Genomic DNA, 26,533 nt, shown 5'->3' on the forward strand with positions numbered 1-26,533 from the left:
AAAGAAAAGGTGGAATTGCAGAGGATGAGCCTTCAAATAATGAATATGTGTATATCATCATTTAAAGGCAGAGTGAAGCTGCTGATGTATAATATTTGTACAGCTTTGTGTGTGGAGAGTCAGGCTAGAGTGGATTAACAGCCCAAATTTCACACACCACTTCTTCCTAGAGTTCATTAACAGTCTGATTTATACAGTAGATGAGATGGAGGGTGTACATTCCTCACACGCGCTTTCTATTGTGGGTTTGCATTTTAATGTAGCTCAACAGATTAAATATCTGAGCACAAAGTGAAACGTGGTTGAAAACTTCAAAGTTTTACTGAAGCAGAAAGTTTGATCATTGGTTAAATTTTTTACATTTTATTTTTTTAGAGAAGCACACTGAAAAGGCACTGACTCATGTACCTGTCATGAATCAACAATAGAATTAGAATTACATTATTATTCGTATACATGTCTTTCAGAAATTTTGGGCTGTGATGTCTTTGATGATTGTGTTGATGAAGGAATAGATGCATGATGAAACTGGCTGAATGTGTTCTGCTGAATCAATGAAATCTATCTCACTTTTATGAGTAAGTTGTGAATAAACATCAAACTGCAGTGAGAACAAAACACAGGAATCTCACTGTTAAATACCAGCTACACTATAAATCATTAAGCTGCCACTTTGCAGGTCTCATAAAGGCACTTACCCCTTTTGAATCAAATGACCCAGGCTTGGCGTTGAATTTCACCGTCTTTAGACGAGCCCGCTCTTTCCTCTCCACCCTGACATACAAAGAGCCAAGTCAGCCATTAACCACAGAGACGGAATGAAATCACTAACTTTGGTGACTCTGTGTCAAGCACTGTACCCTTATTTTCTGAATTTTTATGTAAGTCATCTGGTGTGTGCTCACATGACATTATAATGTAGCAGCAGGGTTTTTACTTTTGACACAAAACTTTCTGGAATTGGATTTCTTATACCACACCAAACCCATGGGTGGGTTTTTTTTTTCCTTCAGAGCACCACTGGGTGCTGGGAGTCTACAGGAGCTCTCACTGTCATTCTTTCTCTTCATAAACTGTGGAATTTGTATAATAGAATCAAATCGCTGTTGTGTGTGTTTCAACCCCTTCCCCGCTCTTCACTCACAGACTGTTACCACATCCTTCTCCTCTTTCAGGAATAGAGATTCAATATTATTCTCACAAATCATCAACAGGCTTCTGTAATGTCCTCGACCAGTAAACACATTTCTATCACTGCTCACCGTCTCTTGCTTGGGATGACACCCATTTCCTCACTGTCCCCATGCGGGGTGACACGGCGGGCCTGCCACCACTCATCATCCGAGGCGTTGATGACGTGGAGGATGTCCCCATACCTGAAGCTGAGCCCCTGGCTGGGGAGGCCACTGTCCTTTGACCTCTCATAGTCAAACAGAGCCCTGTTCAGATGAGGACATCAGGACCATCAGGATTAGCACGGCATTGTTTGTCATTCCTACATGTGAGGTCGGGTCTAAAGGAAGAAACTAGAAGCACAGCTTTACCAGGTCAGAGAGAGCACTGACTGCTGGTCCATCGGGGGTGCTATAATAGGAAATATTCTGTAGTTTGAGTCTCAAACCAGGTTTTAACATGTTTGTGTGCTAAATCTTTACATGAACTCAGCCAACACCCTGTTAGATTAAGAAGCATCGTGAGTTTTTCTCAGTCATCTGTAAGTAAAAGTATTTGTGTCATTCTACCTCAGAGCCTGAAGTAAATCAGTGCAGATGTCACGTGGAAGAAATCTGAGGCTTTTTTACTTTCTGAATTCTCCCAATTTAGCTTGAACATCTAAAACTAGGGTAAAAACCATAACAGACCAACCTCACATAGAGCGACCTCTTCTGATTGGTTCGCAGGGATCCTGACCCAGAGCTCATGCTGTGGTTCATCATCTGTTCCCGTAGGTCATGGATTTTGGCCTCAAAACGGCCGTACTCTGCAAGACAAAATTAGACTGGATCAAGACTGACAGTCAGGTCTGCATTTGGGAGGGTGGGGTGGGGGTGGGCAGAGGAGGTCAACCTAATGATGCTGCTAAAACTGAACGTGTCCCCTGTTCAGTGGAAAAGAATTCATTCGAATTCTTATCATTCTGCCTGCAGAGGTGATGACAAAGAAGGGAAAATTTGCACTCAAACATGCTGCAGATTTCTGAGGCAGTTCTCTGTTTACAGACGTCTACCTTGACACTGATAAAACAAAGAGCTACAAATCATTCATGTCGTTTGTTTACATCCAGGCCCGCCACGATCTGCACGAAGCCGTGAAGTGAATCGCTCTCAGCAAAGTAAAAGAGGATGTCAGGATGAGAGAACCCATCACTCCGTTGACAAGTCTGCTTCCCCTGACAGTGCAGTTACTACGAGGATGAAAAAGCTGATAACTTGAGGCACGGTTGGCTAATCTGTCACTTAAATAAGATCACCCAGCAAAGAGTCCTGACATGTTCAGCCATGACACAACCAGCCACAGACAGCACAGCCTGACTTTTAGAAACCAGGACGAGAAAAGAGAAATATAGTGAAGAAATATACTGTGGACACAGCTAAAGACCCCAAACTGCTGTAATCTCACTTTGTATTCCAGTTATAATTGTCTACAAGCTGACAGACTGGAATGAAACTCTTCTCTGACACTGATGTGCCTCTTCATCTTTAGGCTACCAGAGAAATAACAGGGCTGAGCCAGGAGATCGTCTGTCATACTGGATAACCACCTACAATGTAATGCAAAATCACAATCTACTTCAGAAACACAAAGTCTGCATTTTTTACTCTAAAAGCATCTTCCTCTAGTTTCTTTCTGCCAGTCTTACACTAAAATACGTTTCACATACCTGTCTGCATGTTTACTTTGATGTTATATCCTGTTAGGCTGTCGTCTCTTCCTTATATTATGTTCCCTCGTGTTCCTTCTATCTGTTCTCTACACACAGTCCAGTTCTGACTCTGCCGAGCGCAGACTGAGCAGAGAGAGGGAAACACCTCTCTCTCTCCTGTGGCTGCTTACGAGCAGTTCAGGGGCGGAGACAAGTGTGGACAGACACACCAAACACGATTGCGAGTTTTAAACCAGTGCCCACTTTACACAGCTCCTCTTCCTTTTCCATCTGTGTGACCATGCACGAACACTTCTATCAGAAACATGGAGCTGGTCCTGAGCTGCTAGTAGGGAAGCTCTCAGCTTTCTAATATTATTACAAATGGTCACTGGCCTTTGCAGATGTTAGCGTGTGTGTGTGTGTGTGTGTATGTGTATGCGCACAATACAAGTAAAAGACACAGGTCTAATCCTACAAATGGTGTAAAAATATTTAATAGATAACTAAAGTTATTACGAACTCACTGGACTCAGACAAACTGTAATTAGCCCTGAACACATCATGAGACAAACCTCATCCCGTCTGTATTTAAGGAAAATTCTGCTGCTGACTACTAATGAAAACTAAACTCATGTAATGAGACGTAAAATATCTGCTTAAACTATTCTGATAATGGTCACGTGTGCAGATCTTAAAAGCATTTCACCACCCTGTTGGACTTGTTTTGCAATAGTAACAACTGTACGAGACCGAACTGATACAAGAGTGTGACAAATCATCATGGCACCTTCAAGTCTCATGAAGTCCTGCACAGGTGTAGACTGCTTTTTAAACTGACAATCTGTGGCCATCATTTACGTTCTGCTTTAGAAAAGAAGACAGGATCCAGCCATGCATATACTACAGTCAAATTCACAGCTGATACTGTGATACAGTGCCGGTGAATGAGATTTCATGTTTTGGGTTCACATCAATCACAGGCCAGTGTCTCTGCACTGTGAAAACTGTAGGCACTTTTTACTATGATATGACTTTGTTGGAAAACAGCTGAAGATAAAGCTGCTGACAGCTGAAGTGAACATTAAACGAAGGAATGTAAAAAATGAAAATGTTATAAAACCATTAGACTGAGCTGCAACACAAGTAATTGTGTCATCAGGTACAGGTAATAACCTCCACAAAACACAGCCTATGTAAATAAAACACAGCGTTTTCAATACATTTTCATGGTGGAAAAAGAAAGGACAGAGTTTGACAGGGGCACAGGAACAAAAGGTGAAGGGTTTAAAAAGGTGCATGTGCAGTGGAGGAGCGAGAGTCAAACAGGCTGGGAGAGGTGAGGATCAGGTGTGCTTCGGCAGTAGTGAACAGACCGTGATCACATTCACTCAGTGACTCTCACATAGCCACTGGTGAATGATGCTAAAGCTCAGAGCAGCCACAGGTGCCAGTGGCACAAACCTGGTGCAGGAGAGTGGGCCCGTCGTGGTGAGCATAGAGCAAGTTCTGATGGGTAAGAAGAGAAAGCAGGTGTTAGTCCTTGAGGAGTTCAGAGCACAGTGTAAGATGTCGCCTCAGATGGGAACAATGAGCTGAAGAATTGAGACGGGAGCTTTCGATGAAACAGACTCCTGAGTCATCACTACGATTGGTACCTCTGAGACACTGAGAGGTCTCTGACTGTGAGTCACTGCCTCCACAGCCCTGCAGATAGTGCTGTTGTTGACTTTAATCAGAGGAGGCATGTCACCAGTCAAAGCTGTCTGATCCACTACATGTTAACTCACAGAAGGTTGGCAGACTGTCTGTGGAGGATCTGAATTAGCATGACAGCGACCTGGATGGGTGATTACAATTTCCATGCTAATACTACAGGACAAAGAAACCACAGACAAACAGATTTAAACAAACAGGAAGGTGTTTGTTGAATCAGATTAATTAATACCAGCATCTGTAAGAGAACTGTTTAAAGAGCCTGTTCAGTGCTACAGTCCTTGGAGTGAAAACAGTGAAGTCCTGTGAAGTGTAATCTAAAACCAAACATGAGAAGTGACCTCACATTTGTCCAGGTAGTATCTGTGGTGATGACTCCTCTTACTGTGAGCTGAACCCCAGGCACAATATTTGTTATGCTGCATAAACCCCTCCTCCTCTGCTCTGGTGAGGACTGGTGAAGCTGTGACACTGTGGAGATGGGGCTACCTGAGAGGCTGTTAAAGCCCTTCAAACACTGTCTCTTATTTATGTGGTTATCATTTAAATTAATGAAAAGATTTCAAACATAAAATCCATATGACAGATGAGTTTCCTTTAAGTGTATGAGGGGCAGAACACTGAGGGTACAGTCTGTAGGCATCACATTATTCCCAGTCTTTTGTCCAAGATAATGTGTATGGGCTGTTTCCAACAGATACAATGTGGTCAAGTTTTGTCATTTTGTTCTGTGTGAAAACTATTCTTTTGCTTTTCTTTTTCTGACAGTCGTCACGGTGTGTGGGAAGAGAATTCTGTGGGATGCTTTTATTGTTCAACAGAACTTAAGTAGTGACGTGAAAATGAACATGAGACTGAAAATCATGTTTTGGCAGGGGAGGGGGAGGGGGGATCTACTTCCTCAATGGACTGTGTATATTTGTGCTGTTTAGCAGGACACTGAAGCCACAGGCTTCCTGTATCTGGGCAGTAACTGGACTCACCTTCTGGTCTGTACTGGGCAATGATGGTGACCACCTGTCCTGCTCCTTTCAGGGCTGCTGCTGCTTGTTCATGTGTGGCTCCTCGCAGGTCGATGCCATTCACCTGTTTTAACAATACAGGAAATTCACAGGATTATTCTTCATGTTTGATTCCACACAGAACAAAGACCTGCAGCACAGATGAGCTGTGCTTTATCCCACCAGTATCTAACTATAGGCAGAAAATCTTTGTCTGTCTGCGTTTGGATTTTGGATTTTGACAACCGCTTCTCCGATCCACTTCATACTTGGCGGGTGTGTTGCCGAGGACCTGAGGAAGCGCAGCATTGACTGTGAAGTTTTTTTTTGATAAGTGGAAAGTTTCAAACAATCTACATGTTACAATACATGAATGCAGATGAACAGCATAAATGATGATAGCAGATACAGGCACATTTTCAACAGGCTCTGCACTAGCGCTTTAAATGGAGGGACACAACTGGTACATACTGTACTGGTACATTCCATTTTATATTTATTTGACCATTTCAGTTCAAATGTATCCAGCTGACAGATGCAATGAATCTGGACTGGTTTGATGAGATATGATGAGAAGTATGATGGATCTAAACTTACTCACACATTAAAGGTTTCTGAATCTTAATTTAAAATCCTGAGAATTTAAGATGGTCTTTTTTTCTCACTCTGCTCTGATCTTGTCTGAAATAATCAGCTCTTAAGATCTTAAAGAAAACTTGACTGGCTTATAAATGAGCCTACACAACACCTGAAATTGTGATTGTAATCAAATGAAGGCCTGTGAGCACAGCATAAGATCTCCTGCTTTTTTTGTTTTTCCTCCTGTTATTGTCAAACTGCACAGAATTGATTTCTCAGATCTTAATATATTCTTTTGCTCCTTATTTCTCCTAAAGGGGGTTTAGGAGAAACAGGTCAGAATTCATCTCCATATAAGAGCTTTTTTGAGACTCTGTGAGACAAAGAAAAGACAACAAAATTTACCTCTGGGTAAGTGTTAGTGCAAAAAGAGCCTCACTGGATAAGAAGACAGTGTGTAGACACTGAGGAATGTGTGCTCAGTTGGTGGGGAGAGATGGGGGGAAGTTATTGTTAGACTTCAAAACCAGGCCACCGTTGGGCTGTTAACTGCCTGCTCTCATCAAGGTAGACCGACGTGCTGATTGGACGTATATTAACAGCCAGATAGTGTCATGTTGATTAGATGTTCTGTGGGCCACACAATCCCACAACTACAATGAAATGAGACAGTGTAATCTGGTGCACAGTGTGACATGAGTGTGGGAGGCAAACGATTACAATTAGTTATAATGAGGCAGAACAATCACTTCCCCCTCCCACTGCCCACTGAGTCTGTTCATCATCTCACTATCTCATCATACATACATGGAGTTTTGTTCGTTTCATACTGTGACCAAACAACACAGGATGTTTCTCACCAAAGACTTACAGACCTACAGACCTGCAGCAGACACTGACTCAATCGACTGGCAGATTTTCTTTCTGAATTAGTGTTTAGGAACATTGTTGATATTTCTTTTCTTTTCTTTTAATGCACAATGGTAAATGTTGGAGGAGGAGTCTCTTCTGTATAAAGTGACATCTTGCCCCCTAACCTTTATAGACCATATGTCTCAATCTAAAATAAATAAGATATAAAGCAGGAATCTCTGCCTGTCTGCATTTTTTGGATGAGCAGTTTTTGAGAAAGCTTCAAACATCACTTCTCTACATGTGATCGGCATCATCTGTTAGGAGATGATGCCGTCACATCAGTAACATCACATATTGGTTTGTGAGTTTGTAAACAGAAGCCATTACCCCCATCAGACAGCCAACAGCAGCAGTAACACAGGCCACTGATGGAGCACACACACTGAAAGCTGCAGGCTGGATCAATGCAGGACGATCAATCAGCCTTGACTGACAGGCTCATGTTGAACAGGCTCTGGACAAGGCTTTATGAGGAACTATATTTGAAGGCTAACTAAAAAGTATTTCCATTATTGATTAATTTATCAATTGTTTGTTAAATTTAAATGTCAGAAAATCATGACAAATGCTTGTCACTATTTTTCAGAGCCCAAGATAACAATCCAAAACCCAAAGATACTTCATTTATACTAATAACATATAATCATATCATATTATGATATTAATTTATAATAGTTTGTATAGTACTTATATAAGACAAATCCTCACATTTCAGAGCCATGGAGTTTTGTTTGGATTTTTTAATTGAGTGAGTTCTACAGGATTGACAGGTGGTACCCAGGTCACAGCTGACCACTGATATAAAGAACCACATATAGAGGTTGCCTGTACCACTTATTTTTCTAACTTAGTGGGTCTTGAATTGCAGCATTATAAATGCAACAGGTCAATTGTTACTGTATGTTTTGAATATAGACTGAAACCTGAGGAAAAACAACTGTAGTGATGTTTAAAGCTAATAGGATACACTTAAAATGTCTAACATGAGACCAGTGTAAATAAACTTTGTAGGAACTACCACAGACACACTACACCTCTCTGTCGTAGCACTGGAGAAACACTGCAGGGCCAGAAGAGAAAAAAAAGACCAGCTCTGTGTTGGGCCCTAAAAAAATGAATCTAGGCCAGTATTATATTCTCTATTAATAAGTTAAGTAGATCTGTGCTTAAAGTTTTGTGTGATCTCTTTTGACATAAAGAATTTAATCCTATATGTAAGCAGCTTGTATTTTCAGTCATTAAAGGCTATTACACACATTTTTACTCCAAATCCAGACAGTGACTTGTCAACAAAAGAGTCATTCATTTGTTTCTGAACATGAGTGTGCATCTTGTAGTGGGCTCAGGTGGCTCTTGTGCACTCACCGATAAGATCTGGTCGCCTCGCCGCAGCTCTCCACTCAGGTCGGCGGGTCCTCCAGCCAGGATGAAGGAGACAAAGATTCCCTCGCCATCTTCGCCGCCCACGATATTGAAGCCGAGGCCTGTTGAGCCCTTGTGGAGCACGACCTTCCTGGGTTCCCTGTACAAACAGTTGAGATAGTACATCAGCTCGGGGGAGTCGGTGGGTCTCAGCATCTTCAGCTCAGGACAGAGAAGTGGACAACAGTTGCACAGTGCGTTGACGAAAGCCTCAGTGATGCTTCGCTCAGGCTACAGAGCTCAAAGACTGCTGGAGCTCCACAGGGAGATGGTGCTCTACTTAGGATCACTTGTCCCCAATTCAGTCCTGACAGAAAAGGAACCTCATTGAATGTGTACACTCACACACAGGCTTGCTCTGTCTTTCTCACTCATGCACACATGCCAGGATAAAAGCATGGGATGTGCAAAAACATGTACTGAAGGATACAAGCTCCCTATAGGGTTGTAGTAACGTGTTCAGGTAAAGACTCAAATATAGACACATTTCAGACCACAGACTCCCACTTCAAGAGGATCCGCTTCTATGTGAAGTATCTACAGTGAAGAAACAACAGTATGAGTGAAACCTGCTGTATGATCACAGTAGTTAACTGATATCTAGCAAACTAAACAGAAATCCAAAGATTTTACATTTTGCTATTTTACCCACCATATTTATTATCATCTTCAAAAGCAGCAGCAGGTTACCTTTACAGAGGTCGACCAAGTACACTAACACTGTCATGAATGTAGAAGCAGCATGACGCCATCTGTTGGTGAAAACATAAACTACAGGAGCATGAAGGAGCAAAGTCACATCAGTGAGCAAAGCTGTTGAGTGTTTGCTTAATTTTCTCTTTCTGCTGCACTGGCTCATATTGTGTCAACAAAGCCTCCTATTCACTGTTATTCAAGGACATGTCAGAGTTTCCAGCTTAAACAGCTCTTGGTGGTTTAAACTTGACTTAATAAGCCAATAAACGTGTAGAAACACATGATGTTTTGTGCTAAACTGTAGTATATTGTGTACTTGGTGACAGGATCCTCTTTATGAGTCCTAACCTTGAAAACACGCCTCCATCAACAAGCATTTGCATACAAATTCAGGCATTTCTAATGGAGCGCAGATAACCTGATTGCAATCTTCCTTCTGCCATTTTCAACCTTGCAATCCCGTAACTTTTATGACAAAAAAAATATTCTGATCACACAGCATCCCAATTTTGATGCCCTACAGAATGAATTGACATTTGTCTAAGTTATAAATAGATAAGACTCTACAGAAAGCTGCTGTGGGCCAGATGAAGGAATCATTCATGCAAAGAACAGAAGAGACTGAAAGTGGAAGGAATTGTATCTTTTTCATGTGTGTATCAAACCGAGCACATTGTCTGATGATACCTTATCAGAGTCTACCATCATTCATTGGAAAACAAGCATCCAGTGATTGTTTCTGTTGCATTTCCAATGACTGTTGTGGCTGTTGTGTTATTATAGCTGCATGGTTTACATGAGACACCTAATCAACCCCCTACGGTAAATGCATGATTAATCATGGAACATTATAAACATGAATAACAAATTATAAAAGGCTGCAAAACAACAGTTAAGTGTGGTAGTTCAACTTTATCTTGTTCTGACATTTACCAAGTTAAACATACGTCTGTACTGTATATGTAGATACATAAACCGTATTTATTGTATGAAGCCCAAGTCAGGATCAGGTTAAAAGTGGGTAATGACTCTTTGGATTACATTTTCAAATTGAACCAAGATTAAGGCGTTGTCCTGGATTAAACTGGTTTATTTGCAAGAAAAAAAATTTAAATAATATATATCAATAAAATGATAATTTAAATTAAATTAGCAGAGCCATCATCTATAGCCTATGATGAGGCTATAGTCCTTCATCTTAACATAGCTTGCATATTGTGACATGTTCTGTCTGATAAATACCTTCTCAGAGGAGTCACGGTACAATCTCAGCTGTGAAATACATCACAGACTTTCACAGGAATCTGATAACAATCTGAGAGACTGTTATTTAAACCCACTAACTGGTAAGTTGTTTAGATTTACACTACATCCCCACTTAACTACATCTGTATTCAAGCTGGTTTAGAGCTGAAATGTGACGAGGCAGTTAGGGAGGGGGAGACTCTGGGAAAAACAACGTGATGCTAAAAAGACTTGATCCACAGCTTGGACAATTATTCCTCAGCCCCAGCACGGTCACAGTAAAAGATGCCCAAGCACGGCCACTGACAACAACATGGCATGATAATAAACAATTACTTCAACAACTACTCGACTCTCTCCAGCAGAGGCTGACATCGTTTAAAGGGCTGTGTGTAGCCAGAGTATTTTCATCTGTCATTTATAAAACAGAATAATCCTTGTTTCAAATGTGACAGACTGACAGATGGTTGATTCCTTAAGTTGGTCAAACCACATGAAAGAAGCACTGAAAGGCTTGTATCACTTTCATCATCACGTGAAACATTAGGACAGGACTGAATGATTAACCATTCATAACATGTGTGCACCACTACATCACCACTTCTGTGTTAATCTTTGATAACATGTTTAGATGTTTGACTATGGGAGGAGACCAAGTCTGTTCATAAATTCTGTCTAGATTAAATCATGAGAATGAAGTGGAAGCAGAAGAGAGGACGTCAGCTCCGCAGATCGGATAAAAGGCTCATCTGTCTGAAATAGTGATCAAATAAAACTATCAGAGAAAAAACATTACAAAACTCTATTATCAAAAGAAGGCATTTTGAAAGGTGGGTGCTCATCTAATTTAATGCTTCAGCTCAGCTTGGCTGCTGAGTGACTCAGTCTTAAAGCTGTCGATACAGCTTTCATGACCTCAGTGCACCTTTGGTTGCCCACAGTCCCAGAGGTGTGATCGCTATATATTGGATCAGTCATAGGACATGTGCACGTAGAACTCCTCTTTACTCTCATCCACACACAAATGAATACGTGAAGGAACTGAGCCACCACAGTAAATCTATAAGCTGAACTTGGTTTAAAAGTTCAACAGTAAAATGTATGTTTTCTTTCATTTATACAGGCAGGCATCAACATGCTATGTGGTTAGGGTTCAACACTGGCTAGAGGTTAAAGGTCAAGGCTGAAAGAATCAGCAGGTGGGTAAAAGCATCTAACTACAACAAACAAGGCCATGTTGCCCCTGCAGTGTCACATTTATGACCAAACCAAACCACAACTTAGGGTGTTTTCCATCTGGCCTCCACCTCCCTCACTCATATCACTTTCTTCCATCTTAGCTCCACTAATCAGGTGAGTTATGAGGAGATGCTAATACTCATGATGCACAACTCATCTCATCTGTCCTGTGTCTGCTGCTCCAACATTGACTATAGATCGACTGGCCTGTCACAGCGTCAGACTGATAAGCAGTTAAAATCTCCTAATTACTGAAGGAGCAGAACAGAAATGCAAAAGCAATAGAATTAGCCATGAATGCACAGAATCACATCTGGAATTAGTTTGTGAAAAGCTGCAGGTGCAGTAACTGATCCTTTCAGGCTCAGGCTGATATTATAGGACTGTGCAGCTGTGTAGCTCTACAATATTTTTGAACGGGCCAAGATGCACTTGTAACAGGAAATAAGAAAACATAAGATTTTTAGATGAAAATGAACATTGCAATGTTTTAATGATTCATATGTCTAATGATTTTTATTAAACAAAAATATATGAATAATGTGAGAGGTGCTGTTGGTCCATTTGTTCTTGTTCCCACTGGTGGTTTGCCTTATTTACAGTACTGCAATCATGCCATAATATTAATATTACAATAATTGTGCTGTTTCCAGGTAATTTTCTTGTCCCGTCAGAGCAGCGTCAGAGTGAATGGGTGCTACCATCAGCTAAAAATCCATCCTGGATGATTACTGGGGATTTCCAGGCCATGGGCTGGAGGACAGAGGAGTGAGGATGAGAAGAAGCCGAATTATCTGAATAGAAAGCACAGAATTTGCTGCCTTATCTGCAAATCATGTTTTCCTTCCTGTACATTACCTTTGTTAGTAATGCTGGTGAATGCAAAACTAATTCAGAACCACAGAAAGATACATAGCACAGGAGCCAAACATGAAATGCAACAATGCTACATTGGTTTCAGTGACTTTCCAATTCTTACATGCTCCACCTTATTCCAGAACATTTCTGCTTTTGCGACTGATGAGCTCCTCTGTCTGTGGTATCAGCCAAACTCTGGCTGAAGTGGAAATGTGTTGGTGGTAGATAAGACTACAGGCGACTGCAGAGTGCCGAGGGAGGACAGTAAGAAAAGGCGTGCTGCCCTGAGAGAAGAACGCAAAGATGTGATTGCCGGGGGATCAAAGGAGGGAGCAGGAAACTGAATGCATGAGAGAAAATCAGAGGGTTATGAAGGACGACATGGTCACATGGCATGCCATTTACACGGTGGGATGGGACACAGCGGCAGAGTGCAGAGAGGTGGCGGTGGTGGTAGTGGAAAGTACCTGGTGAAGTCCGAGTCAGGGAACAGGCTTAAGTGATAGTTTGGGAGGGAGGCGGAGTGGAGGATGCTTTTGTCGCACTCCACTGGGGAATAGTGTCGGGGGGAGGGTACTTTGTCACATAGTTTGTTCACAGTGCTGTAAACTGGCTCAGGAGGCCTACAGTGGAGTGAGAGACAAGAGCAGAGAGGTTAGTGTCCAGTGACTGAGGTGGGGATGAAGAGACTGGGAGAAACAGAGACAGTGAGGAGTGACAGAAAGAGCATAGCATGAAACACAGTGAGAAGGATATATAGGACATATGGTTCTTACTGGTCAAAACACAAACGTCAGACAGATGGCTCCAAGAGAAAAGACACTTCCTGTCATAATCAATATCTGATGCTGAACAGCCAGTTAATCTTTGAATATTTCTTTTTGATCAATTGATTCATTGTAAATATCAGAAATGATTTAAAAGACAAGTTGATGTCTTCAAATGTGTTTTTAGTCTGACCACCAGTCTGAAGTCCAGACAACTCCCACACTGAGAAGCTGGAGCCAGAGAAGGTTTGGATTTTTTCATAAATGGCTTCAATGATTAAAATTAAAATTGTTGATGATTTGTGCTTTGACACTGATTAATTCATTAATCAACAGCTGTAATAGTTTCAGGACAGACAGGCTCATTCATTAGACTCATTTCTATATCGACATGTTATTAACACTAACTGATATCTTCAAGCTAAAATGATTTGGATTTTGACTTTTAAGAAAATTAATTTCTGCTGATTCAAGAGCTGTTAAAATCATGTTATCTGTTGGGTCCAGTAGATTTTCGCCACTGATTACCCACTGATGCCAGATTGTGTCATTTATGTGGCCACAGTTTTTACCATTGGGTTTTAGTGGCTCAAATTAAATTCAGCTAAATGCTAAAAAGTACTGTAATGGTCGCACACATGGTTAAGAGTCAAAGTCAGTGAACTGACTACATTATATTATTGTACATCTAGCCACTATAAACCTGTGGTCACACCAGCAATATGACTGTAGCAGCAATAGCCCTGAGTGTATTGGGCTGAGCAGGGGTGTGTTTTATAGTTTATTAATTCAACTCTTTATTTGTAAAAGGAGGAATTGGTTATTTCTTCTCTCAAATGTTACATAACCTTGTTGTAATGTGTTAACATGCTCAGCAGACACAGCAGTCTGATGGCCACACAGTCTAAGAACAAACTTTAAGACTTCCTCACTGGTGGCCAACTAATGTGAACAGGGAGTTAATCTGTTTTTATGACATGAACATGTATAAGTCATTATGAAGTTGTTATAAGTCATTTATTTTTTAGATGATAGACAGGTTGTCTCTCAGAAACCGCAGAATATCTTCATACCATTTGGTCAGGCTTAAAAAAAAAGTGGTTCATACTTAAAAAACTTTTGTGATGAAATTTCTGTTTCAAACAATTCCTAGTGACAAAATGAAACATGCAATGACAAACATGCATGAGCATGCAGCAAGTGACAGAGCACACTGAATATCTCACCTCAACTGGAAGTGCTGGGAATCAAACCTGTGACCCTCCCCATCATCTAGCGAAGGATTTCTGATAGGATGGAAAAAGTGAACTTTTGATAACCAGCCACTGCAATTGTGTGAAGTGCTGCAATTCTGATATTTACACTTTAGATTTTGTGATACATGAAGACACTGATCAAACATGCTACACAGAACAAAATAAGACAACTGAAAAAGTCATGTCCCTAACAGTATCGACTCACTGTCCCACGTCAGGGATTTAGAGTCATCATTACATCATCACGAAACATCATACAGAGTTCCCCTGCATGGAGAGGCAGTGCTAATCTGTTGACACACTGCTAATTCATATCATTAGCCAAAGATTCAGTGAACACAGTGTCTGCATCTCTGCTGTTTGTGAACTGAAGAGGACTCAAGCGTGTTTACTGGACCATGCAGTACAATGTGTGAGCCTGGACAGGAGTCATTTATGCATAATATATGTGTGTGTGTGTGTGTGTGTGTGGTCTGTTAATGTGAGACTTGTGTACATCTTACCTACACACACGCACACACACACACACACACTCACAAACTCTAAATGAAATGGGTCATGGAGGAGGAAACACACGTACATACACTCGTGTGATTATTTATTGAAAGTCCCACATGTGTATGTTTGTATGGTAGTGTGTGTTTAGTACAGCTCATACATGGAGATGCACGTGCATCTCTTAACAATACAGACGTGCATGTGCATGTGTCTGTGTGCGCATCCATCAGGTGGTTACTGCAGTTATGATTTGGTGAAACCATTTCTGTGATTATATTTGAGCAATAATTCTCATGTATCTGACTGCGTACACGCTCAATAATTGTGGTAATTATTGTTACAACTGTTGCAACAGCGTTTGGCCTTAATGTATTTCATGGATAAAACAAGTTGACAGCTGGGAGAGAGCCAATGATGAGCTGATAACTGGACGCCTTCTTCAGAGCAAAGCAGAATATCCAGTTATAACACACTATTCTTATGTCCATTGACCACAATGTCCTCATCAATTGTCTTGTTGGTCAGTCTTTCTGACTGTGTGTTAAACTGTCAAAACATCAGAGAGAGAAAGTTTTATGTCCGTCTTGGAGATCATGTGTCTGAGAAACATGGTGGACCAGAACCAAGAGGAGAAAGCACAGCAGTCCAGTTTTAGCTTCCTGTTACATTCAGAGTTGAATTTCTATCCAAAGCCTGCGGACCAAGCTATGTTGATTAACTATAAACACAGATCTTCCCCTGCTGGTTTAGAGAAGGTTCCCAGCAACAGCAGTCAGAAAATCAGAGACCCAGCCTTTTAAATTACGCACCAAAGCTATGAAACACACCTCCTGTAGATTTTAGAGAAGAAGCTTACTAAGTATCTTTAAGATAAGCTAAACACTTATCTCTTCACTTTAGCTTTTTACCAGCTCTGACTTTCCTGATACAGATCTGAAGCTTTGCATTTCTTTTCAAATGCTGTTTAATAGGAGAGTGTACAGAAAAGAAAATTTTCATCTTAAAGAAAAAGTTTCTTCCTTGATTTAATGCATTCTGTGTAATCTATTTTGACATTAATTCATTTATTTATATTTTTTAATTTCTATCAAATTCTATTCTATTTATTTAATATTATTATTATTATCAAGTTGATTTTATTTTCCATCTCTTTTGATATTAGTATTTTTATGACATTTTAATGTCAATTTTTTATTACTTTCTTGAGAGTCAGAAGTTTACATACATTTCATTAGTATTTGGTAGCATTGCCTTTAAACTGTATGACTTGTGTCAAACATTTTGGATATGCTTCCACAAGCTTCTCACAATTGTTTACAGGAATTTTGGCCCATTCCTCCTGACAGAACTGGTGTAACTGAGCCAAGTTTGTAGGCCGCCTTGCTTGTACATGCCTTTTCAGTTCTGCCCATAAATTTTCAATAGGATTGAGGTCAGGGCTTTGTCATGGCCACTCCAAAACATTGACTTTGTTATCCTTAAGCCACTTTGTAACCAGTTTGGCAGTATGCTTAGGGTCATTGTCAATTTGGAAAACCCATTTGCGCCCAAGCTTTAACTTCCTGGCTGATGTCTTGAGATGTTGCTTCAGTATTTCCACATAATGTTCTTTCCTCATGATGCCATCTATTTTGTGAAGTGCACCAGTCCGTCCTGCAGCAAAACAACCCCACAACATGATGCTGCCACCCCATATTTCACAGTTGGGATGGTGTTCTCAGGCTTGCAAGCTTCCCCCTTTTTCCTCCAAATGTAACGGTGGTCATTATGGCCAAAAAGTTCAATTTTAGTTTCGTCAGACCACAGGACATGTCTCCAAAAATTAAGGTCTTTGTCCCTGTGTGCATTTGCAAACTGTAATCTGGCTTTTTTGTTTCTTTTGGAGTAATGGCTTCTTCCTGGGAGAGTGGCCTTTCAGCCCATGTCGGTACAGGACTCGTTTCACTGTTGATAATGACACACTCTTACCAGCTTCAGCCAGCATCTTCACAAGGTCTTTTGCTTTAGTTCTTGGGTTGATATGCACATTTCGGACCAAAGCAGGTTCATCTCTGGGACACAGAACCCGTCTCCTTCCTGAGCAGTATGATGGCTGGACATTCCCATGGTGTTTATACTTGTGTATAATTGTTTGAACAGATGAACGTGGCACCTTCAGGCATCTGGAAATTGCACCCAAGGATGAACCAGACTTGTGCAAGTCCACAATTCTCTTCCTGATATCTTGGCTGATTTCTTTTGATTTTCCCATGATGTTACACAAAGAAGCAGTGTGTTTCAGGTGTGCCTTAAAATACATCCACAGGTGTGCCTCTAATTAACTCAAATGTTGTCAATGTCATGTCTTTGGAAGTCTCTGATAGGTTTCTATTAGAGGCTTCCAAAGACAAAGGCATAGTAATCTTAGTGTATGTAAACTTCTGACTTTGAAGAAAGTAATAAAAATCGTCTAAAAAAATCCTTTTCTCATCCTTTTCCTTATTCTGTTATTTAGCAAATAGAAATAATTTTGGTAATCCTAATTGACCAAAAACAGGAAAAGTTTAATCTGACTTAATGTTAGATGGTGAGAAAAAAAAGGTTATGTGCCTTTTTATACAGTGTATGTAAACTTCTGGTTTCAACTGTATGTGCATCTCATCCTTTGTGACCCTTTTCACCCCCATATTCATGCCCCATAGGCCCACATGCACACAAACACATGCACACAAACACACACAGTGTCCCATGGACTGGATTTGTCGCTGTTTGGCCTGCCTTGAGCATACTGCACACCACATCCTCCTACAGCCGTCTCACTATCTGTGACCAACTTGTGTGTTTGCATCTTCACCCAGCAACTGTCCCTTCTGGCTGAGTGTGGCTGAAGAAGGAAATGTAGACCTCGTCATCGTCACAATAACAGCCGCACTAAATTACACACTAATGTCTTTCTTAACAGTTAAACATCTGAAGAAATAAAAGGCACTTATGAAACCTGACTGAGGGGCTGAATTTACCCTCCACTACATCTGTTGATATGAGCTGCCCTGCAGGCAGATTTCAACATGACTAATCAACATGGCAGTGCTATCAAAGAAAGTATGAGTGTGAATGTCTTACATGACACTAAACAAAATGAGTTCACTTCATCTGCTTGCACAGTGCTTTTTCCTCAGACAGCAGAAAGCAATGACAAGAGACTGAGGAGAGTGTACACTGAAGGGCTGAAGCTTCAGGCATGTCAAAGGTCAGAGATCAGAAATGAAAATGATGTCAGCGACAAGTGATCAACAACATACCCAGAACCAAATCCTCTATACCAGCTGTTATTCTGCTTTGATTCCTGGATTGTGGACTGAGACTCAACAGGGACCCACCAGTGAGCTGCAGCAGCCGGAGAGGACTGGACAGCTGGCTTTGTTTCTCTTGCTGAATCATTTATACTGCAATGAGGCAGTCAGTCAGTTCACATCAGACCAAAATGCAGTGACCTTGAGAAGGAAGAGGACAAGACTGCTGGCCTGTGGGGGCACAGTTCATCTCTCTTTTTCTTTTATTCATTAGCCTTTAATTCAGTCAGCTTTTCAAACACTTGAAACTACAGTTAGTTTGCCTATTTCTGAACTTCTTTTCAAACTACAAGGCAAAAGTAGTCTGAGAAATATCTCAATATTAGTTCCAAAGAAAACAAGACTAGGTAAAAATGTATATGACCAGACTGGACTGTGGGCGCAGGGTGCGCTTTATGAATTTAATAAAAAATAAATAGGATATTGTCACAGGAGTGCGAGCCTGACAGTGACAGTCCATTTCTGATTTTATTGTTATTTGCACTATAGACTGCTCAATAGTTGGATTGGCTATCAGGACAATAGGGAGAAATCCCAGTGGACCAGCACATACATGCGCTGGTCAACAATCCTTCACTGGCTCTCTCTATGTCCCTGTCATTCACTCACTGAGAGCAGGCTTAGGCGTGTTCCAGTGTTGTGTTGAAGTCTGTTTTCTCCATCAGATACTGTTTCTATCACATTACAGTTGTGTTTCCTGTAACGCCCCCTGATGGCAGGAATTAAGGTGGAATAACTGAAGACAACCGGGTGATCTTCACAAGATTACGGACAGCAATACACTGCCTTTCATTTGGACTTCACATCCTGTAACAGCCACAGACCTAAGGCACTGTATTTGATAGCTTCCAGCAAATAACATGATGACTTTGGTAAGCAATTATGAAATTCTAATTCTAATAAAACAAGCTGTCTCATTTTATGGAGTGAGAAGCTCCACTTGTGTTCTGGATCCCATCCTATCTATTCTAGTCAATCACTGTCTGCCAGCTATTTCCACACTCATTACAGAAATCATCAACTCCTCCTTCAGCTGTGGTTCAGTCCCCCAAACCTTCCAACTGGCTGCTGTCACCCTGATCGTTAAAAACCTGGGCTCTACCCTGATGAGCAATTTCCAGCCCATCCCCAATTCTCCCTTTCTGTCAAGAACACTGGAACATGTTGTCACCTCCCAACTCAAAGTCAACCTCACCTCCATTGAGATGTTTGAATCATTTCACTGTAGTTTCCAATCACACCAGACATCCCTGCACCATCAATGACATAATTCTTCTCTCACGCCTTGAATCCTACCACAACATCACTGGTACTGCCAACCTCCTGGCTGAGCTCATACCTCACAAACAGTTCATCAACATCAACAACAGCACGTCCTCCATTACACCTCTGTCTCAAGGCGTCCCCCAGGGTTCAGTGCTTGGCCCTCTTCTAATCTCTAACATAATTTTTCCACCTTAGAAACAGCCAACACTTATAAATTGGTAACATCATACATCATCATGGTCTCCACTTCCACTCCTACGCTGACGATGTCCAGCTTTAAATCTCCACCAAATCCATCCCAACTCTGTCCAACTGCACTGCAGTGGATTAATTCAAGGATGTAAACTAACGTCCTCAAACTAAACTGTGATAAATCAGACATGGTGATTGGTTCCAAATCCCTCACCAAAACCATAAATTGCTTTCTTCCACCTAAAAAACACATGAACTCCAGTACATCCAGAGCTCGTTTGCGAACCTGTTCACTCAGTCCTGCTCCTGTGGCCACATCACCCCCACATCCTCCGAAGCTTTACCATGTTCCTGTGCTACAATGGATCCATTTCAAATTCCTTCTCTTCACTTACAGAGCCCTCTATAACCAGGCCCCCTCCTACCTCATTGACCTGCTCCATCACCACAATCGATCCTGCAGCCTTTATTGCCAAACTCCTGTCTACACCACTCAGGACCAAGCACCGGACCTGGGGCGACAGAGCATTCTCCATAGCTGCCCCCTCCCTCAGAAACACTCTCCAGACACATCAGAGACTGCACCGATCTGTCCATGTTCACATAATGACTCAAAACTCACCTCCTAGTGTGATTAATGTGTATCTCATATATTCTATTCTTACCTGCTTTATTTAATTGTTTTTCTATGATAATTTTTTAAATCATGTAAAATGTCTTCCTAAAAATCTGAAAATCTTAAACACTACCACTTTTGCTGTCCTATCTTGTTATTTTTTTGCCTTCCTTTCTGTAGAGCATCTCCATGAGGACTTCATTCAGGACACAAAATGCTTGGCTCCAAATTTTGATATCAGAGAGGAGATATCAAAATTCAAAACTCTTACATTTAGAATATAGGTCATTAAATTAGGAGCAACTTTTGACTTTTCACATGCACTGTGAAAAAATGAGGCTACATCATCAGTTATTACAGGACTTGAAGGTCCACTTTACTCTGTAGTATCCACACTGTGGAACCAAACACACAGTGAACAAGAGAGACACAAGCTACTGTCAGTGTTACACTTCAGGTCAGCGTGGTAATCTCAGAGGCTATTAGAGATGCACCTTGGGCAAGAGGAAATAGTAAACCTCTTAACTCTAAAGAGAATGGAGGACTAATCCTTCACTCAACAAAGCTTAACACAGGGGTCCTTCAGTTATCCTCTGAAATGAGCTTTTGTTATCACTCTGCTGCAATATTCCTCCACCAGTCTTCATTTTGCAAATGGAATATGACAACAGAGCATAACCCTCGCCACAGCACGCACGACCTATTCTAAGAGACAGGCATTATGTAGTGTAGGTATTCATTTGTTCATTCCAATTTCCATTATTCTCCTTGTTGTGCTACCTGAAAATCTGCTGTAGTCTGTCATTCTTTAAATGTTGTGACATGTAACCACTGAACAAACCAGCTGAGAATGACGCTCAGACCAGCAGTAGAGGAAACATCCACTTCAGGCAACATTAGCTGACCAGACAGACTCTGACTAGATAGGAAGTGTGGCCCCTTTAGTCCCAAGCCTTATGGCAGCTTGCTTTGGGATTAGGTGTAAGGGTAGCTGAGGTGGGGACTTGCTACTGTTTGACTGTGACTCAGTCCTATAAAACATCTTAAGCTTCCTGCTGTTTGGACTGGGAGCAGCTGTCAGAGCGGAGTGACTGAAACTGCAACAGGTAGAAAATACAGCAGGAGCGAGGAAGACAGAACAAGCACAGCTGAATAAACTGGAACATTCAAGTTCTCAGACTGGCTTTTGTTTCCTTTTCCCCTCTTCATTAAGAAACAAAAAGATTAAGAAATGTGTCACCATAAGCTTTTTATTTTTATTCAACCTTATCTTTCAAAAGTATTTATTTATGCCTCTGGTTAATAGCTTTTTCCATCCACAGACACAGGTATACATACGTACATTTCTGGGTCTGCTCAACTTACAGTTTCTATCACTTTTCTGTTCTGCCTCACAGACATGGTTTTTTTAGGACTTTAGCTTATTAACGTGTGTAGCTCATCTTTACAGACATGACAACGGATTTGTTATAACAGCTCCTGACTGGACTCACTAAACTCCAACAACAGATATGTGCCATGATTCAGCTAAACTCATATACTCTGATGTGGCTGGTTTCTAACAACCCAAAAAAACTCAACAGATCAGAGGAAAACACAACAAAACACAGACGAAACAACAAGACATCTTCGTCACTGATGCCACATCAGTACAGGAGGGGCAGATACACTGTTTTCATTCAAAATCTATACCTCTCACATTTGAACCATAATTCAAATGTATTTAACTGAGGGGACTGCTGCTGGACCTGAGGCAACACTTACTTTAATCATTTCCAATAACCAACACAAACAAAAGCCTTTCTAAACAACAGCTTGTGCCACCAACACCCAAACACAATGTCAGCACGATGCTGAATTATACAGCAGTTACTTGATACTCTGAGCAGATGTGAGTCAGGGCCATGGCAGCAAACAATACATTGTCCAGGCAGAAATCATAACAAGAGACATTCAGCCACAAACACAAAACAGCACAACAGAAATGCAGGACTATGGCAGACCAGTGCTTTTCAAACTGCTGTTTCTTGAGACCAACTGTTTTATAAGTATTTGTTTGAGTAAATGTGAAAAAAATTGCAGCTCATGATTGGGGATCAAGGGACCTGGGATCTCATCATCCCAGTACCCTTTTTAGGGTCTTTGAAAAACATCTTTGAAAAACACTGCAGGGAAACACAGACTTTGGGATTAGTGGAATTTTACAAAAATAACAGGTGATCCAAACTCAGACACAAAGGATCTTTTCAAATTGGATCATAACTCCCCATGGAGTTTTGATTGCTTTTTGAACTGCCACACAAACACACAGTAGGGATCAGGGGAGACTGAAGGAGCGGGGGGACAAAGCCCCTACCTGTAGTTCTAGTAGTCTGGTAGGAAGGGAGGTAATTACCGTAAGAAGGAAAAACCATCCAACCTGTTTATATCCTCTTCCCCTAGTAAGTGCTTAGGGAGGGGGGAATAACTCCCGGGGGAGATGGGAGGGAGACCAGACTTGTACTCCAGAGTGCCACTGTTGATGGGGGAAGAGATATGATTTTCCATGGCTGGAGAGAAAGCTGCGTGAGAAGGAGCGAAAACAGAGTGACATAAACAGACAAACTGTTACAAACAGTGGAGCTGTTGTTCTGGTTTAACAACATTTACTGCTCATCAGCCCCATTTTTAGCAGCAGCTGCTTTCAGTGAAGAAACACAGAGCAGTGGACAACTACTGTATAGATAAACCCACTGTGCACTTGTTAGCGACTATCAGATACTCAGTGTAAAGGAGCAAGAGAGTAAGATATTTTTCTCAGAAGTTGGTGGAGACCAATCCAGAGGTAAAAGCAGAGTGAATATTGGATTTACACTGGCAAGAAACACAACCTCAAATGAATGCTAATGTTGTTCTGTGACTGTCTGACATGTAAGTAGGCAACTGTTTGGTAATGTGCACATCACACAAATGTAATAAGGTGATAGTAAGTCAGGGTTGTCAGGCTGCACCAAATTAATGCAGCTTTAACTAAGTTGATGCACAGTTCTGCTCTGACATTTAGCTTCAGCACACAAATCTCCCATCTTTTACATCTACTGAAGAACACGACCATCAGTCTGGTTCAACTGCTTTAAAGACACATGACTGGTAACTTATAATCAATAACTAATCAGTTGAAATACAAGAGGTGACAACTTACAGTGTGTGATATCAGGAGGCCCATAGGGATCTGACAGGTAGACATTGGTGGGCTTTCCCACCTTTAGGTAGACCACGTCCGACGTGTTCTTCAAAATGGCCACAGCCTCTTCATGAGACACTTCCTCCAGACTGTAGTTGTTCACCTGTCCAAACAATGAACAGTCTTTCAGTGTTCAATCAGTAATTTCAGAGGCTGCCTTGTGTTTTCTTGCTGCTCAGTTCAGATCAGCCTGGCGTGCTTGCTGCCTCCAGGAGACTGGATTATGACAGATGGTCTTTGGGTGAGAACACGACAGTAGGAAGATAATTAAATTAAGCGCTGGTTAAGCGAGCAGGATGCCCTCCTCAAGAGAAAGCTTGCTGTTACAGTGCTGGGCCAGTAGGTTCACTGTCTCAGAGAGTCATTAAATCACTTAATTATCACTTAGGATGAATGTTTTCAGCTGCAAACGCACTACTTGGTTAATACCCTACATAAAGTAAATAACCTGATTTATTGAATCACCATTAGTCTCCTGGATATTAGTCTGTGTAATAGCAACCAGTGTATAAACAAGACACAGATGCAAAACTCACCAGCAGGCTCAGTGTCATGGCTGTGAGGTCATCATCAAAAAGTCTGAGTGACTCTGTTTACTGAGTAAGAGTCATAATCCCATCAGAAGCAAAATTTTATATGGTAACGTGCTGTAATGAAGCATGTTTTACTTAATTACGCCAACATTAGCCAGTGTGGTATCCAACGAGAACGCTGCAGTCTTCACGCAACGGTTTGAGCAGCAGGAGTGAGGTTCATTTAAGCCCCACACAACCTTAGTCTGGAGCAGTGGTTCCCAACCTGTGGACTGTGAAGGTACTGTAGGTACTGAAGTGAGGTGACAAATCATTTGCAAAATAGTTTTGGTGACAAAATGTAATTATATATATATGTATTATATATATATATATATATATATATATGTAAAAATGATTTTAAAAATACATTTTAAAAACATGTTTTTTCACTGTTATAAACCAATGTTAGGAACTTTTATATTGTCTCTTGCTGTACCACATCATACACTTGTTTTTTATTTCAGTCTGATTGCTCACTAAAAGATTACATCCATGGTAAAAACTGGAGTAGCAAAACAGACAGCTGGTTACCAACAGGAAGAGTTAAAAGAGAGTAAAGAGACAGATGGTAAATCGATGGTGAATCCCATCAAACAAAAAATAAATATTGAGCTTCCTCTGTTTTCAGTTCAGTCCTGAATGTTTGATCATTATCAGTAAAATAAGAAGTGATCTTATTTGGCCTCCGTATTGTTACAGGGTCAGATGTGGGCCGCCAACATTTTTGAGATTTTCAAGTGCGCTATGAGTTGGAAAAGGTTGGGGACCACTGGTGTAGAGTCTAAAGAGTTTGGTGATATCAGGTAATTCCCATCAAGCTCAGGGCTTTCATCAGCATAGTGACTAGAAACAGCCTGTGTGTATTAGATTTGTACCTGGTACTCACCATTAACAATCTGTCTCCAACTTGTAGCCGGCTGTCCTTCTGTGCTGCCCCACCATCAATGATTTTGGTGACATATATGCTGTTGTCACCGGGGATGTGCTGGTTTCCAACTCCACCTGCAATACTGAAGCCAAGCCCTGTGTGCATGTGGGTGGGTGTATGAAAGTAGTTGGTTAGTTATATGTGATGACATGTAACATGAAATACAGAATATGAATTTAAATTAAATATTTTTATTCTAATATGTTATCAGAATTATCTGAAGATTTAACCAGGATGAGAAGTTTGTTTAAATATTATATACATGTATATATTTGTTTTTTGTCAGTGGACAGTTTTAAAGTAAACTGAAGAGCTGTAAGGGCTTGCTGGGTGAAAGACCTCCCACTCACATAACTAAGCAAAGCAACAGCTTTTCTTTTGCAGTAACTGTCTCTCCCTTCAATATTATGTACGATCATATTCTTACTGTATGCTGAGTCAAGGACTGAATGCAGCAGTGACAGTGACCAGTTTTGTTCCTGATCACCAATACCCATGAAATATTAACATGACCATCAATCAAAGGAAAGAAGTGATTATGAACTCATAAACACATAAATCTTAATGTGATGACCCCGTATGTCTCCACTTAGCAGGACTGTTGGTGTGTTTGAGCTCACCTTTTGGTCCTTTGATGAGTTTGATCTCAATGATGGTCTCTAGCATTGGCCGGCGGCGCCGCACATATAGTCGAACAATAGAACCGGCGACCTTCAGGGCCTCCACTGCCTTACTGTGAGAGACTTCAGACACATCTGCATCGTTCACCCGCAGGATGCAGTCATTTACTCTGTTAGAAAAACAGTGACGATAACGATTGATAATCATTAAGAGCAAGGCTGCGCTCACTTCCAGCATGTTGGGGTGGGGTTCAACCTGAGATCAAGTTCTCTGTAAAGTCACAAAAACTTGCTGGTGTTGACTCTTTTTATTGAGAGCCATACGATCACAGTTAAAAGGAGATGCTGTTAAACATTTTGACAAAAATAACAACAATTTAATGTGTATCCAAAAAGCAAATGAACAACACATAAATCAATACAGATTGAATTGAATCAGTGGTAACTTTTGTGAATACATACTAACATGTTTACACTACAGACGAACAGAGCAGTCTTTGCATCTTCTCCCTGTAGACACACACACACACACACACACACACATAGTCTGATGACTGCGTGTGCTTGTTGGCAGTAGATCAGGCTAACCCATGTGCTTGTACTCTGGTTTTACATTGCAAGCAACACTGTGCATATTCTACACTTATTTCAGTGTGTGTGTGTGTGTGTGTCTGTGATGTGTGACAGAGAGGTGGGTCAGAATGTGAGTGGGTGTGTGCATGTGGG

At 41.1% G+C, this 26,533-nt stretch overlaps 1 protein-coding gene across 9 annotated transcripts in view; it reads right to left on the minus strand.

Annotated features, from left to right (window-relative positions):
- dlg2 (discs, large homolog 2 (Drosophila)) overlaps nucleotides 1-26,533 on the minus strand; it is a 165,340-nt gene that overhangs the window by 14,850 nt on the left and 123,957 nt on the right. For 5 of the 9 annotated variants that reach the window (XM_071461139.1, XM_071461141.1, XM_071461137.1 and 2 more), the window contains 11 exons: nucleotides 25,808-25,977; nucleotides 25,146-25,282; nucleotides 23,643-23,787; nucleotides 22,857-23,022; nucleotides 14,528-14,587; nucleotides 13,002-13,157; nucleotides 8,440-8,596; nucleotides 5,563-5,665; nucleotides 1,867-1,981; nucleotides 1,263-1,439; nucleotides 699-774 (listed from right to left, as the gene is read on the minus strand). In XM_071461139.1, coding sequence (XP_071317240.1) covers nucleotides 699-774; nucleotides 1,263-1,439; nucleotides 1,867-1,981; nucleotides 5,563-5,665; nucleotides 8,440-8,596; nucleotides 13,002-13,157; nucleotides 14,528-14,587; nucleotides 22,857-23,022; nucleotides 23,643-23,787; nucleotides 25,146-25,282; nucleotides 25,808-25,977 — 1,462 coding nt within the window. Of the gene's footprint in view, nucleotides 1-698; nucleotides 775-1,262; nucleotides 1,440-1,866; nucleotides 1,982-4,327; nucleotides 4,373-5,562; nucleotides 5,666-8,439; nucleotides 8,597-13,001; nucleotides 13,158-14,527; nucleotides 14,588-22,856; nucleotides 23,023-23,642; nucleotides 23,788-25,145; nucleotides 25,283-25,807; nucleotides 25,978-26,533 lie in introns of all 9 variants that reach the window. The other 4 variants (XM_071461135.1, XM_071461138.1, XM_071461136.1 and 1 more) reach the window with 2 other exon arrangements.

This window comes from Trachinotus anak, unplaced genomic scaffold (genome assembly GCF_046630095.1).
Source record: "Trachinotus anak isolate AG129_WGS33_773 ecotype Australia unplaced genomic scaffold, CSIRO_AGI_Tana_v1 ptg000024l, whole genome shotgun sequence".
Taxonomy (NCBI): domain Eukaryota; kingdom Metazoa; phylum Chordata; class Actinopteri; order Carangiformes; family Carangidae; genus Trachinotus; species Trachinotus anak.